The sequence below is a fragment of the Homarus americanus genome, unplaced genomic scaffold (genome assembly GCF_018991925.1).
Source record: "Homarus americanus isolate GMGI-L3 unplaced genomic scaffold, GMGI_Hamer_2.0 scaffold31037, whole genome shotgun sequence".
In the NCBI taxonomy this organism is placed as follows: domain Eukaryota; kingdom Metazoa; phylum Arthropoda; class Malacostraca; order Decapoda; family Nephropidae; genus Homarus; species Homarus americanus.
In genome coordinates, this window is record NW_024722227.1 from 2,905,103 (window position 1) to 2,924,878 (window position 19,776).

The 19,776-nt window shown below is 40.4% G+C and overlaps 1 protein-coding gene and 1 long non-coding RNA gene across 2 annotated transcripts in view; one reads left to right on the forward strand and one right to left on the reverse strand.

The window, feature by feature from the left end:
* The window catches only part of LOC121862290 (brefeldin A-inhibited guanine nucleotide-exchange protein 1-like), a 101,705-nt gene extending 93,698 nt beyond the window's left edge, over positions 1 to 8,007 (reverse strand). The window contains 4 exon segments of the mRNA XM_042360422.1: positions 1,014 to 1,195; positions 2,886 to 3,017; positions 4,297 to 4,319; positions 7,970 to 8,007. Of these exon segments, the coding sequence (XP_042216356.1) occupies positions 1,014 to 1,195; positions 2,886 to 3,017; positions 4,297 to 4,318 (336 nt within the window). The 5' untranslated portion in view covers position 4,319; positions 7,970 to 8,007.
* A 7,033-nt stretch (positions 8,008 to 15,040) lies between these two features.
* Positions 15,041 to 18,497, forward strand: LOC121862542. The gene is made up of 3 exons (XR_006088252.1): positions 15,041 to 15,195; positions 16,544 to 16,660; positions 18,125 to 18,497. It is a non-coding gene; the product is annotated as an uncharacterized LOC121862542 (long non-coding RNA).
* Positions 18,498 to 19,776: the final 1,279 nt, after the last annotated feature.

Genomic DNA, 19,776 nt, shown 5'->3' on the forward strand with positions numbered 1-19,776 from the left:
TCACATTTTTTCCGGAATCTATATTTGTAAATTGAACTTACCCCAAAATTTATACTTACATATTACAGTGACCCCTCCGTTAACGAACTCAATCCGTTCCAGAAGGTCGTTCGTTAACCGAAAAGTTCGTTAACCGAAACCATTGTTTCAATGGGTTTTTGGGTAATTGGTTCCAGCTCACCGAAAATTTCCTAAATTCAACAAAAATGGTAGAAAAGTTCACTTACTTTGAGGTGTGTATGTAGAAGGCTCCTGGATGATGATGATGATGATGATGGGATTTAGAATGGGGGTGGAGGAGAAGGAAGAAGAGAAGGCATTGGGGTGGAAGAGAAGTCACCCCATGGTGCCATTTCACCCATAAAATTTTAGCTCTCTTGGTGTAATTCAAGATTATTTTCTTTAAATCAACACTGCACTGCATTATATATTGTCAATATGTAAAATATATTTCAAAATGACCAATAATTTGCTTGGAAACACAGAAAAAAAGGGTTTAGTTGAAGAGAGTCTCAAGCAAGATGTTACCTCCAGTGAAAACAGAGAGAGACTAACTCCTGTTTGCTGTGTTAAGAGGCTGGATGCCGCGCATTAAACTAGTCACTTTACCTTCAATTATGTTCAATAATTGTTAAAATGACTAAAAAATTGAATATTAAACTTTTAAAATTATTGAATAGTATAAACTTCTTGATATTTACTAAAATAGTAAGGAATTTAAGCCCTAGAACCGATTAATGTATTGGCGGACTGATACTAAAGCTGGTTGCCCAGTCAGTGCAAGCGAAAACATGTTGAGGTCGGTTCGTAAAAACTTCGTTAACCGAATTTTTTTTCGTTAACCGAATTGAAGATCCTTATGGAAGGCAGTTCGTTAATCGAAATTACGTTAACCGAGGTGTTCGTTAAACGAGGGGTCACTGTACTGCAAAATTGCATAAAAAGAGCTTCTGTAAATAGAGGGATAACTGTGGATGAAAATGTACAGTGCAGTACTTACAAACTATGCTTACCTGAACACAATCAAGGGCTGACACCACAATCTTTGCTGACTTAGATTGACAAGCAAGTTCAAATGGCAGGAAATGTTTCTCAGCATCTAACTGTGGAGCATCACTCTTGGGCATTGGCAAAGCAGCAGAAATACTCGTACCAGAGCCATTTTCAGGTCCACCCAGCTCACTACGTAGTTCTTCTGTCAGATAAAATGGAACCATAATTAGCTAAAACAATGAAGCTGCTTAACCCTTAAACTGTAGCGAGCTTTGTACACACACTATCTGCTCTGATGGGAAAAGTTGAAGATTTTTAAAAATGGGTAAAAAATATAGAATTTTGTTATGAAATGGATAAGATTTGCTCACTGAATACAGTGAGGAAATCAAATTTGCTATATACCTAAAGAGAGCCACAAACAATGGGAGGGAAGATATTGTATAAGCAACCTGTGTGGGAAGCTGTGGATGATCAAGGCACTGCTGTGCACACTAGCTTTGAAACTGTGTTTATTATCAATTCATTATTATATTCTTATTTGCTCAGCTTCTTATGGTATATGACTCATCAAAAATACTGTAATATAAAAACATCAATTATAGAAAAAATACAACATATTATTTGTAATTATTTTGATCTGAAACTAAAAGAATAAGTTGTATTGGAAGATATACTGTAACTTCCCTGAGTCCCTCATCCTTTCTCTCCCTCCTGTGACACTTTTAGCAGGTGAAAAGCTTCAATAAGACAGAAACCATTTCTTATGAGAAATAAATAAAAAACGAAGTATCAAGATGAATTTTTTTTTCTTTTATTATTTTCATTTTATAATAATCAAGACTGAGATTTGATAGGGCTGGGGTTACAAAGATACACATTTGAGTCACAACAATGCTGTTGGTACCTGTCCATGTACCGTACTATACTGTATTTTCCAAACACAGGTGTCCTCATATGGTCATATTTCTTTCAGTAGTCATAAAGAACAGGTTTGTGGGCATGGGGCATCAACATGATAAAGACAAAAACAAACAAAAGTTCATTCATGGTGATGTTATACGTACCATTGTTTTTCCATTATGATTTTACAGTCCAAATCAACTCCACTACTCCAGTTTCCTACACCACAAACACCTCGTGCACATTTGTGATGAACTCCTACCTGACACATGTGCACCACAAGGAAAAGTACTTCTCCCTTGTAATTCTTCTGGTCTCTAAACACTTCTCTTACAATGATTACTAGTTCATCAAGTGTCACTATTGTTATTGCTCACTTACAAGCTACAGGGGTATTATTTCTGAATTCAATCAGTGAATCATCCAGTTCTTAAATCTCACCCTCATTCTCGGATTCCTATAATATTTTACTTATTTTTCTGGGTGTCAAGCCAACACTAGTGTGGTGAAGGGTCTTTCCACATCAAGCCAACACTACTGTGGTGAGGGGTCTTTCCACTCGAAGCATTACAGGAAATGCCAGATAATTCTTCCATGACAAGAGATACTATAACACTACTGGTGCAGGGAGGAACATGGGGATGGACCAATGCAGGGTAGAAAAAATTGCCACGACAACAATTCCTCTAAGACGAATTCACACACCAAACTTAAAAATTACGGTACAAAAAGATCTTGATTATATAAATCAGCTATTTACAAGAGCCATCGTTGAAGGGTTAAACTTATATCTCTTTACAATTTTTTGTCTTTCTCCTAAATATACATTACCATAACACTGGACAAGAGTGAGCTTGGTAAAATAGGAAAGACAAGTGAAGAGGCAAGAAACAAGGGAAAGGATGGTAGAGCAAAGCAACAGAAAAAGTAGGAGTTTACAAGAAGGAATTACACAACTGCATGAAGTGATTAGAAAACTAAGCACTAACCTAGAGCCTGTTCCACAGCTCTTTTTAGCTGGGAATGATGTGACCTGCGAATTTCCTTCTCTCCATGAATTTTTTCCAAGGCCCGAAGCATGAACATCCTGGCGGAGGGTGCCGAGCTCATTCTACTGCATCCTGTAATAAAGGGAAAAAATGAAGTCAGAAAAGTTGGAAGTAGAGTAAGAAAGCATCACTGAGGGCAGTCTTTAAAAACTGAGAAACTATATAACTAGAGCAAAGTGAACTGATATCATAGGACATTTATTCAATAAATAATGTACTGTACAGTATGAAAAAAAAAAATAAATAAAACCCATTCCATGGCTGGGATGGGATAAAGATATTACCCATGAGGAATTCAGACTTTAGATTCAGATTCGACCTATGCACCATGGGGTCTAATTTACTGGGTACCCCTGTACACTACTGGGTTACTGTATGTGATCTTAACCACCTTATAAATGAAAATAGATATGCAGGTCACCCTCATTGAAGTAGGCTTTACAACTGGATTTGCACATATGGTTTACTTTTTCCTTCCTAAATTTTGTTGTCCTGGGATAAGGTTCATAATCACAACTATGTGCAAGTGCACTGCAGTTTTCTTCTTTTCCATGTGAAATGTATAGGAGGAAAACATCTCGCATGCCAAAATACAGAGTTTGCCGTGTATTAGACATTTATTCTTTGATACTTGCAGATTTTACAGAGCTGGGCAGTACAGTACAGGTATCAACTCCACATACCAACATAATGGCTAACCTCAAACTGTAAATATTGTACACTTCTAGAATAAAAAAAATAAAAAATAAGTACCGGTAAATAAATAAAAAAAATAAAGTGTGTGACTGTGACTACAGCTTAAAATTTATCAAAGTGCAAAGAAGGTGATAGAATGCACTTAGCTCCTGACAGGAGGAATAAGGGTCACAGGACTCACATATTGTACTAGCACGACAAACTCTTTTTCTTATGCCTTGATTATTGACTGTCATATAATAAGGTGACTTTTTTGACAGTATCTGGGTGTGATGAGAAGATATAACTAATTAGCTACTGTATATAAAGTAGTTCCACTGGGCTTTTAACTAATTGACTCAGCTGAATAAGGTACTGTATTGGGTTATAAAACAATTGCAGTACAGTATTCCCTGCCTCATAATGCTACCTACAGCCCCATGATCAAGGCAAGATCTACCAGAAGGATATATGGCTTAGGATATCTCACATGTCACAGGATGAAAGACACATAGACCACAAAATAAGCTTTATTCTTAACATTTCTTTGAATAGTATAGAGTGGAACTTAGTCCCCCAGGAATCAATAGAAACAGAACTCATAATAGCACCAAACTTAAAGAAACAAGCTTTTGAAAAAGAAGCATTAAAACGATTGAAAGAGTGACAGCCATACCTTGGAAAGATGGCTCTGTCATTCTGGAGCCCAAAAGAGAAGAAAGAGAAATGAGCCGAGTATCATCTGTGCCTCTAAACAAAGTAGAGATTATAGTCTTCTTCTTTGCTGAGCATATATTAAGGCCTGGAACAACAAAACATGATTGCAAACTTATAACATTATTTCTACAGTCAAAGAAAAATCTATGAATAAAGGAAACTGCTGTATTGTTTTAAGGCAAAGTCAATATCGGCTAACAAGTACAGTACTGTACCCACCTCATTAGTCTTAATAAGCAGTAGTATATTCTGATGAGCTGCTCTAGTTTATTGCACTTATCCATAAAGTACATACCAGGTATATACAGTACCTGGTATAATATACTGTACAGTATTTTCTCGATTTAACTAACTAATTTGAGCTACCCCTTTCCATTAAATCAAAATTTCCGCAAAATCGAATTTCCATTATTTTCACTCGATTTAACTAGTTCACTAAATCGAGCATGATTTAATTAAATTCCACGCCAAATGCGCCACTTGGCGCATGGGGTTTGTTTACATTCGCTCAGTCTGTGTCCTGCCACCACCACCTGTGTTGTTCACTGCTACCTCTCGTTCTACATCTCGGTCAACTAACTACTGTACTGTGTATAGACATCATGCTTTAAGTCTCTCAGAAGTCTGAGAAAGGAAGTGGTGTGAGACAAGAAGTGAAAATAGTGTGGCTATATATATATATATATATATATATATATATATATATATATATATATATATATATATATATATATATATATATATATATATATATATATATATATATATATATATATAAAAGCTTAACAGTCCTTTCCAAGCTTTACTAACATTTCATACACAGTATACAATCCACACAAAACAATATAAATTAATATAGAATGACAACAAGTACCTATATAAATACAGTATTAGCAAAAGAAATTGAATTAGAAGCATTGAATATAACATAGAAATTCAACATTGATTAGCATCTAGCACTACTTGGCATCTCCATTCTGTACTCTCAGTTTTCAGTGATATACCAGCCAGAATTTTTGGCATTAATGATTGGCTGATATCTCCTACATCATCATCAGCAACACATAGAGCTCAGTACCTCTACTCACATAAGATCTGTGATCAACCTTGGTTGTGACATCCCTAAATAGCATACAGTACTTATTTCACTGCCACCTGTGGGTGGGAAGCAGGGTGAACTTTAATGTTGAATCCCAGAAGGACCTGTTTTTATCACTATACAGTACAGAGGTATCTCTAGTTTAGTGTTAATTCACTCAACGTTAATTTGGTTTTGCAATAAAAAAAATATTTTCACTCTTTCTCTCTTAACGTTATATCAAAATTAAGTTTCACGATAGCTTGACTCACTGGGAAGGGGAAAGACTGCGGAGGAGTCGCCTGTGAGAAGGCATGTTGCCATTGTTACATGTAATGAAACTAAAAAAGTTGAAGAAAAATCATTATACTACTCTAATGTGGCTTAGAAATAAAGAATACTGTACAGCTAACATAAAACAATAAAATAAGAAAAATGAAGAGCATGGGTGTGTATGTGTGTGAAATGAACCTATGTGTGGAGGCAGTGGACTACATTGTCGACTCGCCACCCAGTCCCACTACCACCCACAAAGTGACATCATGGATCATGGTGCACACCCACACGAATCAATGTCAGTTGGGTAACCATCCAGCTGAAGTGTGTTGAGTTGCCCAAAGGATGGTTTGTGTATGGAAGGAGCTATTCTTAGTACAGGTACATAAAATATGTGCTCTTGTACAGACATTTTATATGGTAATTTTATTGTTTATCATAGCAAGTTTTGTTCGATTTTGACATACAGTATACAATTTGAAATTTATTCAAATTAGGCTAACCTTGTGCTCACTAAATTGTTTAACTTTGATCATCGTTTATATGGGGTGGAATAAGTGTCAAAGAACTATCCAATAATATGGCTTTTGAGTAAGTTTGAAACAAAGATTTATGCTGTACTTGCGACTACATTAGGGTACATTTGGGTAATTCCTCGCTCCGTCGGTACATGCACGCGATCTATTAACTCAGATTAAAGTAAGTTTTCCAATTTTTTGTGACTTTCTGACACCAAATACTAGTCGAGAAGTGATTGGCAGTCCGATTTATTCATCTTGGACCATTATTTTGCTTCATTCCGGCTATATTTGGGTACATTTGGGTAATTAGTCGGACCCGTCTCCTCCACCATTACCCTGCTAGTGTTCATGAAACGCCACTTATTGTTACATTCTATAATTTATGGTTCACAAAATAAACAAACTAACTTACCTAATTTAAATTACTAACCAAACCAAAAAAAAAATATAAAATAATTTTTTTTCTCTGTTTGTTGCACCTACAAATGCCCATTGAGTTGAGGACAAAAGGAAGCATTTGTATTCTATGGTGAAATGTCCTACAGTAGGTATTAAAGGTACACAACTTGTTTAGACTTAAGCCAACAGGTGTTAACAACAACAAAGGTATTATTATCGTTTCAGTCATCCAGCGGGTTAGATACTGTATAGGTTAAGTTAGGATGGTTAGTTTACATTAAGTTAGGTCAGGTTGGTTTAGGTTGGATATCTAATACTGTACAGGGATGGCCAAAACTATAATTTTACCTTAAAAATTACCAAAAAATTCCTGGGTAATATTGCAGTAAATAACAGCCACAGAATTCCGGAAATTCACTACATTTAATCGATAGCACTATTTTTTCTATGATAATTTTCTTATATTACATTAGGTTAGGTCAGGTAAGGTAAAACATTTTTTTTATCAGATTCTTTGGTTACTGTAATCTGCAATTTTACCAATTCCTATAGTTTCTGGTTAATGTGAGATACTGTCATCAATTACCAGCCTTTGGTTATGCTCATAATAAAGTTCAGTACAATACTGTACAGGTATTACTAAAATCAAAACGTGACCTAGGTTATAATTTTCCTGGTCCACAAAGTTGAATATTATCCACTTTCCACTCTTAGAATGTCAGAGTAGTACAGAAGTTTGGTCATCTGTCTCTTGTAAATCATCATTGTGTTGTCTGGGTGTTATACTTGATTTACACAGGTTAACTGGGTAGCGAAGGTCTCTACCAGTATAATTTCAGTTATTTATACCTACAATACCTGATCAATTTATACTAAACACCAAACTAAAATTCAACTATTTTATGGAATTCACCGGGTTTAATCACAATATAAGTTCTACAGGTCCCTTAGAGACATTCCTTACGTCATAATAAGTTTATCTTGACACATCTTTAGTGGTCAGCTGAGTGATCCAGGCTGTTACAACAAAGTAGGATAACTTAATCACCTCATACATTTTCCTGGACTCTGAAAATTACGAGTGTATTATTATGTCATATTCATTGTCTGGTCTTCCTTTACTTCACAATCTGCCAGACGTTAATGACTCTTTAAAAACATTTTAGCTCACCTGTCAAGAATGAGTAAGACGGTTATCAGGAACATTTTTTTTGGTGCCATTAAATAAATTCTACTAGCCTAAATTTTTGTATCTAGGGTGTACAATCCGCTCCTGACTATGAACTACATGAATAACAAAATATCACTAAGAAAGTAAAACATATATGATGATGACGTGTCAGTAGCTCAACGCCTACCTCAAACAGCTGATTACAACCTCACAGTCAGGCAGCCATCTTAGGGTCGGTTAAAGTACTAAAGAACCACAAGACATGAACAACTTACACAGAAAATGACTTAATGAATAACTATGCTATTTTTTGCTTCTGAAAATTTGTTAAGTCATCGTAATCAAGGGGATAATGATAATAATATTGATATATATTTATCTAAATCTTAATTTTTGTATAATAAATATGACCAACGGTTAGCTTTATGATTTTATGATTTTATCCTCTTCGCCACTGATCGGTCGCCAGCCGCCCGGGCGATCGGTCACGTCTCTGTCACGCACTGTTGGCAAATACTGGGCATGCACCGGCTCCTGAATGTACCTGAACCCGCTCCAGTGTTGGTCAAGTCTTCTCTTGAAAGAGCTCACACTCGGTGCCGTCACAACACTTTCTGGTAGATTGTTCCAAGAGTTTACAACCCTCACTCCGAAAAAGTTTGCCCTCACGGTTTTCCGGACTTGCGGCTTCTTCAATCTTGAGCTGTGACCCCTTGTGGGGCGAGCGTCCGCCAGCTCCAAGTAAGGACACTCAACTGAGTAGTGCCCCCTGAGATGCTTATAAACCTCAACTAGGTCCCCCCTTGCCCGTCTGTAGTATAAGCTAGGCAAGTTCAGGCGCTCCAATCTCGCAGGGTAGCTGAGATGCCGAAGTGCAGGCACCAGCTTGGTGGCCCTCCTTTGAACATTTTCAACCAACTGACAGTCCCTAGCATATCTCGGGGACCAGATGGGGTGACAGTACTCCAGATGGGGAAGCACTTCACTCCTGAAGATCGTCACGAGGGACGGACCGTCTAGATATCTGAACGACCTTCTTATAAGACCCAATAATTTATTTGCCTGATTTACCTTCTTCTCACAATGGCCCGAGAACTTCAGCTCATTGTCAACATACACACCTAGGTCCTTCTCACACACAGTCTCAACTAGTACATTTTCTTCATCCCGTTGGGACATATGGTACGCCTCCTTACCGTTGGTACGCCCCAGGTGCATCCTCTTACACTTCGTGACATTGAATCTCAGCAGCCATTCCTTCGACCATTCCTGGAGCCCACAGAGGTCCTTCTGCAGCTCTTCACAGTCCGCTTGGTTCTTAATTTCCCGAAATAACTTGGCGTCATCGGCAAACATTTGTATGGAGGAGTGTACAACGTCAGGCATATCATTTATGAAACAAACAAACAACAGCGGGCCCAATACACTACCCTGCGGTACCCCACTTGTTACAGGTACAGATGACGATTTCGTGCCATTAATCACCACACATTGCTTGCGGTCATGTAGAAAGTCTTCTATCCACGCTAGGACATTTCCCCGAATTCCGTACCCTTCCAGTTTGATTTTCAGCCTTTCGTGGGGTACACTGTCGAAAGCCTTGGCAAAATCTAGGTAAATATTGTCGATATTACCACCCCGTTCTAGAATATGGGTCCAAATATCCAATACCTTGAGCAATTGTGTCAAGCAAGAGCGCCCCGGCATAAAACCGTGTTGGCAATCTTTTACAAGGTTGTTTCGTAGTAGATGTTCCATCGCTGCATCTCTGATAATACTCTCAAGTACTTTACATATTATGCTGGTCAGGCTCACCGGTCTATAGTTGTTCGTGGAGTGCCTATCGCCCTTCTTGAAGATAGGACTCACATAAGCCACTTTCCATTCACTGGGGACCATTTGTTCATCCAGGCATTTACAAAACAGAATCTTCAGGGGCTCTGCAAGCTCGTTGCACAGCTCCCTTAGCACTCTAGGATGCACCATGTCAGGTCCAGGACTCTTATGGACCTTTAGCCTGGACAGTTTATTTCTAATACCCTCTTCTGTGAACACAATGTGGGTCAGTGCTGTGTCGAACCGTCTGTCCTCAAACGCAGGAAGGTTAGTTGCATCCTCTCTTGTGAACACTGAGGAAAAGAAGCTGTTCAATGCCTCAGCTTTATCCTGGTCAGAATCTGCGTAACTACCATCTTCAAGCCTCAGGTCTGATACTCCTACTCGCGTTTTCAATTTCGACTTTGCATAGCGGTAAAACGCCTTTGGGTTTGACTTGACCTCGCGTGCAACCAGCCTTTGGAACTCCTTTTCAGCCCTCCTACACTCTATCTTTGCTTGGTTTCTGGCTCTTGCATACATCCTCCTGTCTTGCTCATCGTTTGACCCAACCCACGTCTTGAATTTCTGGGTTTTCTTCTTAATTTTGTCGACCGCCGCATGGTTCATGTGTAGGGATCCCCTCGTATTCCTAGAAGCACTGGGTTTGGTCTTGGGTATATATTTATCGATCAAATGGGTCATTTTACTAGTTATGATATTCAGCGTAGTGTCTGCGTTCTTGTACCTTAATAAGTCAGGCCAGTTGATACCCCTCATCTCTTCCCTCATCCCATTGTAATTTCCCTTGTAATATTTGCACCTTGGCCTGGCCTTATCTTGAACTAGGTAACAGTTAAATCTGAATGACAACACTGTATGGTGACTGGTGCCAACTGGGGCAAGGTGTTCCAGTTTGGCCACCATACCCTCCTCGTTTGTTATGATGAGGTCAAGTGGCTTGGGTGTTTGTTCCCCTCTGTAATGTGTCGGGTCTCTCACATGTTGGAACAGAAAATTATCTCTCAGAGTTTCTACAAAAAGAGTAGCAGGATTATTCAAGTCATTCGGGGTTGACTCGTTTCTCCAGTCGATGTCGCCATAGTTAAAGTCCCCCATGATAAGGAGGTGGCTGGGGTTGAGCATCGCCGCATTGTTTATTAAGGTTCTTAAGTTCCTTTGATTTAGTGGGCCACAGTTCGGGGATCTGTAGATACACCCGACGATAAGTAAGTCCCCTCCCTTTAATTTAATTTTACACCACTTGGACTCTTCAAAGACATCCTCTCCCTGTACCCTCGCCTGGCTGGCTCTAAGGTCTTGCCTAGCGTAGATAACCACACCCCTCCTGCAGGATTCTTGAGTTAGGTTCGTAAATGAGTCATATCCAGCAATACTGAACTCACATTCCTCTGGGTCGATTCTCCTGTTCTTGTACAACAGTTCTACAACTCCTACAATATCTGGTTGGTGTACTCTTAGTAGTGTTTCAAACTCCTCCCTCTTATCCAGGAACGTGTCGGTATTAGTGTACATGACATTCAAGCCAGAATTTGTTCTCGGTAACGTCTCTGCTCTTAGTAATAAACCCGCTCCACCCACATTCTCAGAAGCTGCAGCATTTGCTAAGTACACTGTATTTTGCAGGGTGTGGTTAAAAATTTCATTGTTTACACGGCGCTCGTTCCCTCCTGTCCGGTATGACCACAGGTTCTTGTAAGAGGATACAAATATACATAAGTAACATACAAGTGAATAAAATAGCATACATTAGCTACTTACTTCTCTTCACCCCTGGTTGGTTGGGCTGTGGCGGTTGGTCATTTCTGTCTTCAGGTATACATTACTGGGTATTTTGTTTTATTTTTTGTTTTATTCTTAATCTTATTATGAATTTATTTATTTGTTTATTTTACGGGGAATAGTCCACCCGGGCACAGGTCATCGACCCACAACGGGGCCTAGGGGACGAAAAATAGAAATAGAAATAAATTAAAATAGAAAAGAAAAATATTATATTAATCGACACCATGAAGATACCGGAAAAACCAGCTTTTTGAAGTGAGACAGATTGTATGAGTATAGAAACACAGAAGGCAGAGCATTCCACAGTTTGGCTGTGTGAGGAAAGAAGGATGTACTACTTTAACGGGTTACCGACAACCACAGAGAAACGGTGGGCACCGCTGGCAACACGAATGTTACTTTTTACTTTTATCCTCTTCACCACTGATCGGCTCGTTAGCCGCTTGGGCGATCGGTCACGTCTCTGTTACGCACTGTTGGCAAGTACTGGGCATGCACCTGCTACTGAATGTACCTAAACCCGCTCCAGTGTTGGTCAAGTCTTGTCTTGAAAGATCTCACACTCGGTGCCGTCACAACACTCTCTGGTAGATTGTTCCAAGAGTTTACAACCCTCACTCCGAAAAAGTTTGCCCTCACGGTTTTCTGGACTTGCGGCTTCTTCAATCTTGAGCTCCCCTTGTGGGGCGAGCCCGCCAGCTCCAAGTGGACACTCGAGAGTAGTGCCAGATGCTTATACACCTCAATTAGGTCTCTTGCCCGTCTGTAGTATAAGCAAGGTAAGTGGCGCTCCAATCTCTCAGGGTAGCTGAGGTGCCGAAGTCAACCAACATGACAGTCCCTAGCATATCTTAGGGACCAGATGGGGTGACAGTACTCCAAATGGGGATGCACTTCACTCTTGAAGATCGTTACGAGGGACGGACCGTCTAGATATCTGAACGACCTTCTTATAAGACCCAATAATTTATTTGCCTGATTTACCTTCTTCTCACAATGGCCCGAGAACTTCAGCTCATTGTCAACATACACACCTAGGTCCTTCTCACACACAGTCTCAACTAGTTGCAGTTTCTTCATCCCGTTGGGACATATGATACGCCTCCTTACCGTTGGTACGCCCCAGGTGCATCCTCTTACACTTCGTGACATTGAATCTCAGCAGCCATTTCTTCGACCATTCCTGGAGCCCACAGAGGTCCTTCCGCAGCTCTTCACAGTCCGCTTGGTTCTTAATTTCCCGAAATAACTTGGCGTCATCGGCAAACATTTGTATGGAGAAGTGTACAACGTCAGGTATGTCATTTATGAAACAAACAAACAACAGAGGGCCCAATACACTGCCCTGTGGTACCCCACTTGTTACAGGTACAGATGACGATTTCGTGCCATTAATCACCACACACTGCTTGCGGTCATGTAGAAAGTCTTCTATCCACGCTCGGACATTTCCCCGAATTCCTTACCCTTCCAGTTTGATTTTTAGCCTTTCGTGGGGTACACTATCGAAAGCCTTGGCAAAATCTAGGTAAATATTGTCGATATTACCACCCCGTTACCAGAATATGGGTCCAAATATCTAATACCTTGAGCAATTGTGTTAGGCAAGAGCGCCCCGGCATAAAACCGTGTTGGCAATCTTTTACAAGGTTGTTTCGTATTAGATGTTCCATTGCGGCATCTCTGATAATACTCTCAAGTACTTTACATATTATGCTGGTCAGTCTCACCGGTCTATAGTTGTCCGTGGAGTGACGATTACCCTTCTTGAAGATAGGACTCACATAAGCCACCTTCCATTCACTGGGGACCATTTGTTCATCCAGGCATTTACAAAACAGGATCTTCAGGGGCTCTGCAAGCTCGTTGCACAACTCTCTTAGCACTTTAGGATGCACCATGTCAGGTCCGGGACTCTTATGGACCTTTAGCCTGGACAGTTTATTTCTAATACCCTCTTCTGCGAACACAATATGGGTCAGTGCTGTGTCGACCAGAACTGAACTGCGTAATCCAGGTGTGGTCTCACAAACGCAAGATACAGTTTTAGGATGACCCCGCTAGTCTTGTAACTAACACTCCTTTGTATGAACCCAAGTACTTTATTAGCCTTGTTTCAAGCAAAAACACATTGTTTATGCTAGGCCTCACCATTTCTTCCAATATGTCCTGGAAATCACACATCCTTAACATAGTTAAAGCTGCCTCCCGAAAGTTGGGAATGCTTTACAGATGCCGTAGCCATTTCACTCCTGAGTAATTGCTTTACGTATATAAGGGATTCATTCGTCCTAACTTGGAGCACATGTACTGCTCTCATATCTGGTGTGGCTCTTCTTCTGTCCAACTGTTAGATAGGGTGGAATCAAAGGCTTTTCGTCTAATTAACTCTCCTCCTTTAGTTGACAATCTTTCTTCCCTTTCTCTTCGCCGCAATGTTGCTTCACACTCTCTGTTTTACACGTACTTTAACGGGCAATGTTCGGTGGATTTGGCATCCTGTGTACCGCCGGCAAGGCCGTGGGATCGTAACACACGTCTTGCCCGCGGTGTCCACCGTTTCTCTGTGGATGTCGGTCTAGAATAACCTGTTATACAGTAGTATAGTACATCCTTCTTTCCTCACACAGCCAAACTGTTGAATGCTCTGCCTTCTTCTGTGTTTCCATATTTATGCAATGTCTCATTTTAAAAGGCTGGTTTTCCGGCATCTTTGTGGTGTAGATTAATATAACCTTTTCCTTTTCTATTTTTAATTTCTTTCTGTTTTTATTTTTTCGCCCCCAGGCCCCGTTGTGGGTCGTTCGACCTGTGCCCGGGTGGGCTAATTCCCGTAAAAACAAAACAAGACCTACAGCATATAAATTATGATTATGTGTAGATTTTTTCTGAATCAGTTAAAGTACTGTACTTTGATTTTAATAACACATATTGTAGTTTTAATGATACACACTTTCAATTTAAATATACACAAAGTGTGTAATAATACACGCTCATAATATTTTTTTTTTATCCTCTTCACCACTGATCGGCTTGTTAGCCGCTTGGGCGATCGGTCACGTCTCTTTTCCTTTATATTCTTCACCAAAAGGTCGGCTCGCTAGCCGCCCGGGCGATCGGTCACGTCTCTGTCACGCACTGTTGGCAAATATTGGTTAGTTATTGCCTGTTACTGACACAGAATCAAAACTACCAACAAATCCAGATAGTGAGTTACAACACGGATGTGTATGTATTGCAGTATTAGTGTACAGTACTTAACACTTATTTTTTAAACTATTATAGTATTTTTTTTCTCCTTTGTATCTGCGAAATATAGAAGGGTGTTATCGTATATGATTTATTGAAATGTAATGACATCAAGTAATGCTCAAAGGGTTAATATGTACAGTACTTTCGAGAATTACATAACCTTTATGAAGAGTAAGAAAGAGTGTCAGATATACTTTATTTCTGCTTGACACAAAGATGTTGCGGGTGCGTTTGTGTGAAGGGTGTGACTGATACCTCCACACCATTTGATAACTGGCCCACCTGCTGATAATGTAACGATAACTACGATCGTATGAGATCAAGCGGTGGTCGCCCTTGTACCATTCCCCCATAAGCCGTAATCTTCTTTGTTTGTTAATGGTGACACAACGTGTGAGGCGGACGTTATTACTGTGTGACACCGACACACATTTTAGTATATATTCGTACATAGGTGCATCAACACTGAAATCATAATGTCACAACTTATCCCTAGACACCACTACAGGAAACTGTGTAAGAGGAGGTGTTGTATTGAAGGTGAGGCTCTGTTGGCACATACAGTATATCACACACACACTTCATTACTACCAGGAAGTTTTAGGGTTAGTTAAGAAGCTGGGAGGAAAATGGCAGCCTGATACGCCCTCACCTGTTCCTGGATAATTTTTCTTAATATGAACTGTGCTTAGCTGTTGGCTCATTAGACGCAAAGATGGCTACCGGTTAAAATAATCAATATTCTAAAGATATTAATACGTATTTATGACGGCAATATAATAATTATCTCCTATGGGTAATTAAACTGGGTGGATACCGTATACAGTACAGGTACAGTGCATGCAAAATGATAGGGGACTTCTCTATCACCGTAAAAATTGTGTGGTGGAGAATAAGACAAAATGATCGCAAGGCTGTGTTTTCGAAGTTGTATAGAACTAGCAGTCTTTTTCATAAAAGACGGGTCAGATTTCAGATACTATTCAATCATTTGCGAATGTCACTAAATTATCCAGTGTGTAAAAGAGTGTGTACTATAATATATGCAAGATAATGGAGACATCGCACTATCTTTGTACTAAAACGACCTTGGTGTTTATAGTGATAAAAAAAAGCTTTTAGAATATCGTGAGAAAACGTGAAATTTCATAATAATTTAGTTGATTGACACAACAATATTCTATTCGAAACTAGATTGACCGTCTCATTTGAATAAATGTAATTTTGATTAACCTAGGATGAATGTTAAAGACATACAAGTGATTAAGGACGTCAAAAGAAAGAGGCACCAGCCTTGCTAGCACACAAACACCTCACACAGACACTAGAATGTTTACAGTTTATCTGTTTGCATTACAATAAAGCAAGGGGAAACTTTATCGAAGTTTGCAAATGCGTTAATAGTTAAATCTCATTTAATTAACATATCCAGAATTAGATGATGGCCGCTCCACTAGAACACATTAAATATGATTATGCTAGAGACCACAGCCTCCTACTAAAAATATCAATATTAAAGAAAAAAAAAACAAGGAGCTAGTCTCTAGAGTTTTTTTGAACTCATGCTATAATCGATCAGCGAAAGTTGTGATAACTCTAATAGTAAAGCCGCGTAAGTCCAATCTAGACTAACATAAGCGCATGTATATGGGCACTGTATTCAGGAACCTGCTTATGACCAGTATCTGTTAACATGTTGGAATAGAAAATTGTCTTTCGGTATCTACAAAAAAGGGTTGCACCTACACCTGACTCGAATTAACACATCACCACTTGACCAGGCTTAACTTACTCTTCTTGTGAACTCTAGAATGAAGAAAACCCATAAAATACAATAGGTAGGTAAAGTAAGGGTGTATAATGTGATATAAGTCTGGTTGTGTTCCAGGGGAACGTCACATGCAGTACCTGACTCTGGCTGTGGTGGTTATGCTGATTGTGGGTCTCTACGCCTCGCTCGTCCTCTATTTCACTTCCACCCGCTAGACCAACCGTCTCCTTGCAGGTCCTCATCAACCATATGCTATACTGACCGTTCCTCATGACCTATATATTGACCAGCCCTCATCAACCATACGTTAGTGACCAATACTCATCAACCATATCATAGTGACCAGCCCTCATTAATCATAGTGACCAGCGCTCATTAATCATAGTGACCAGCCCTCATGAATCAGTGACCAGCCCTGATGAAGCGTAGTGACCAGCCCTGATGAAGCGTAGTAACCAGCCCTGATGAAGCGTAGTGACCAGCCCTGATGAAGCATAGTGATCAGCCCTCATGAATCATTGTGACCAACCCTCATGAATCATTGTGACCAGCCCTCATGAATCATAGTAACCAGTCCTCATGAACCATATCAGTGAGCAGCCCTCATGAATCATACCTTAGTGACAAGTCCTCATGAAACATACTGTACTAAGCTTAATGACCAGCCCTCATGGGTCATACTGTACCTTAGTGACCAGCCCTCATGAACCATGCTGTACCTTAGTGACCAGACCTCATAAAGCATACCTTAGTGACCAGCCCTCATGAACCCTAATGTATCTTTGTGACCAGCCCTCATGAACCATAATGTTCCTTAGTGACCAGCTTCATGAACCATAATGTTCCTTAGTGACCAGCCCTCATGAACCATAATGTTCCTTAGTGACCAGCTTCATGAACCATAATGTTCCTTAGTGACCAGCCCTCATGAACCCTAATGTATCTTTGTGACCAGCCCTCATGAACCATAATGTATCTTTGTGACCAGCCCTCATGAACCATAATGTTCCTTAGTGACCAGCTTCATGAACCATACTGAACATTAGTGACCAGCCCTCATGAACCATACTGAACATTAGTGACCAGCCCTTATGAACCATACTGAACATTAGTGACCAGCCTCATGAACCATACTGAACATTAGTGACCAGCCCTCATGAACCATACTGAACATTAGTGACCAGCCCTTATGAACCATACTGAACATTAGTGACCAGCCCTCATGAACCATACTGAACATTGTGACAGCCTCATGAACCATACTGAACATTAGTGACCAGCCCTCATGAACCATACTGAACATTAGTGACCAGCCTCATGAACCATACTGAACATTAGTGACCAGCCCTCATGAACCATACTGAACATTAGTGACCAGCCCTCATGAACCATACTGAACATTAGTGACCAGCCCTCATGAACCATACTGAACATTAGTGACCAGCCTCATGAACCATACTGAACATTAGTGACCAGCCCTCATGAACCATACTGAACATTAGTGACCAGCCCTCATGAACCATAATGTTCCTCATTGACTAATCCTTATGGTCCACACCAAAGTAACTAACCTCATGGATCATAATTCATTGATCAGCCCTGGTCGGTAGTAAGTCAATGATCAGTTCTGGTAAATTATAACAATGAACAGCCCAGGTAGAGAATAGCTAATTGATGAGATATTGATTTGCCTACCAGTGATCAGCCTTGATGGTCCATCTACCAGTGATCAGCCTTGATGGTCAATCTACCTGTGATCAGCCTTCATGATCCATCTACCAGTGATCAGCCTTGATGGTCAATCTACCTGTGATCAGCCTTCATGATCCATCTACCAGTGATCAGCTTAATGTTCCATCTACCAGTGATCAGTCATGATAGTCTGTGTACCAGTGATCAGCCTTGATGGTCCATCTACCAGTGATCAGCCTTAATGTATCTACCAGTGACCAGCCTTGATGGTCTGTGTACCAGTGATCAGCCTTGATGGTTCTTCTTCCAGTGATCAGCCTTGATGGTCTGTGTACCAGTGATCAGCCTTAATGTATCTACCAGTGACCAGCCTTGATGGTCTGTGATCAGCCTTGATGTGTGATCAGCCTTGATGGTCCATGTGATCTTACCAGTGATCAGCCTTGATGGTCCATCTACCAGTGATCAGCCTTGATGGTCTGTGTACCAGTGATCAGCCTTGATGGTCCATCTACCAGTGATCAGCCTTGATGGTCTATCTACCAGTGATCAGCCTTGATGGTCTGTGTACCAGTGACCAGCCTTGATGGTCTATCTACCAGTGATCAGCTTTGATGGTCTATCTACCAGTGATCAGCCTTGATGGTCTATCTACCAGTGACCAGCCTTGATGGTCTATCTACCAGTGATCAGCCTTGATGGTCTATCTACCAGTGATCAGCTTTGATGGTCTGTCTACCAGTGACCAGCCTTGATGTATCTATCACAAACCAGCTTTGGTGATCTGTCTACCCAAGACCAGCCTTGATCTGTCTACCAGTGACCAGCCTTGATGGTCTATCTACCAGTGATCAGCCTTGATGGTCTATCTACCAGTGATCAGCTTTGATGGTCTGTCTACCAGTGACCAGCCTTGATGTATCTATCACAAACCAGCTTTGATGATCTGTCTACCCAAGACCAGCCTTGATCTGTCTACCCAAGACCAGCCTTGATCTGTCTACCCAAGACCAGCCTTGATCTGTCTACCCAAGACCAGCCTTGATCTGTCTACCCAAGACCAGCCTTGATCTGTCTACCAGTGACCAGTCCCACAAAATAATCATTTTAATGTCTCTCAGATCTGATACACCCAGAAGTGTCCATAAATTTGATTTACAGAACTATAGATGGTTTAGGAGTTTGACTGGGCCCTGGTTGTGAATGACATAGAGCAATGGTTCCCAACCTTTTTTGGCTGCGACCCTAAATTTCCCAGCAATACGGTGTCATGACCCTCAGGCACATAATATATTATATTGCTTGAATGTTAAGCAAAAATTTGTTTGACTCTGATAAGTATTATTTTTTAAATTGTCTGAAGGCCCATCATGACCCTACAGAGGACACCCCGCGACCCTGATTTGGGAACCGCTGACATAGAGTTTGAATTACGTTAGAGTGGAGAGAGTTCCAAGGATATGTGATTTGTGGGGGCAAGGTGGGGAGAGTGAAGATATTGACAGAAAAATTATTATTAGACTTTAGTGTTGACAAAAACACAAAAAAGTAAGGTGGAGCAGAGACTCATTGGTGGGCAGGGCTCAAAACTGGAGGGGGTAAGTGAGGATCGATTGGCTTAAAAGCAAATGGTGCCCCATGCACTTCTTCAGTTACCA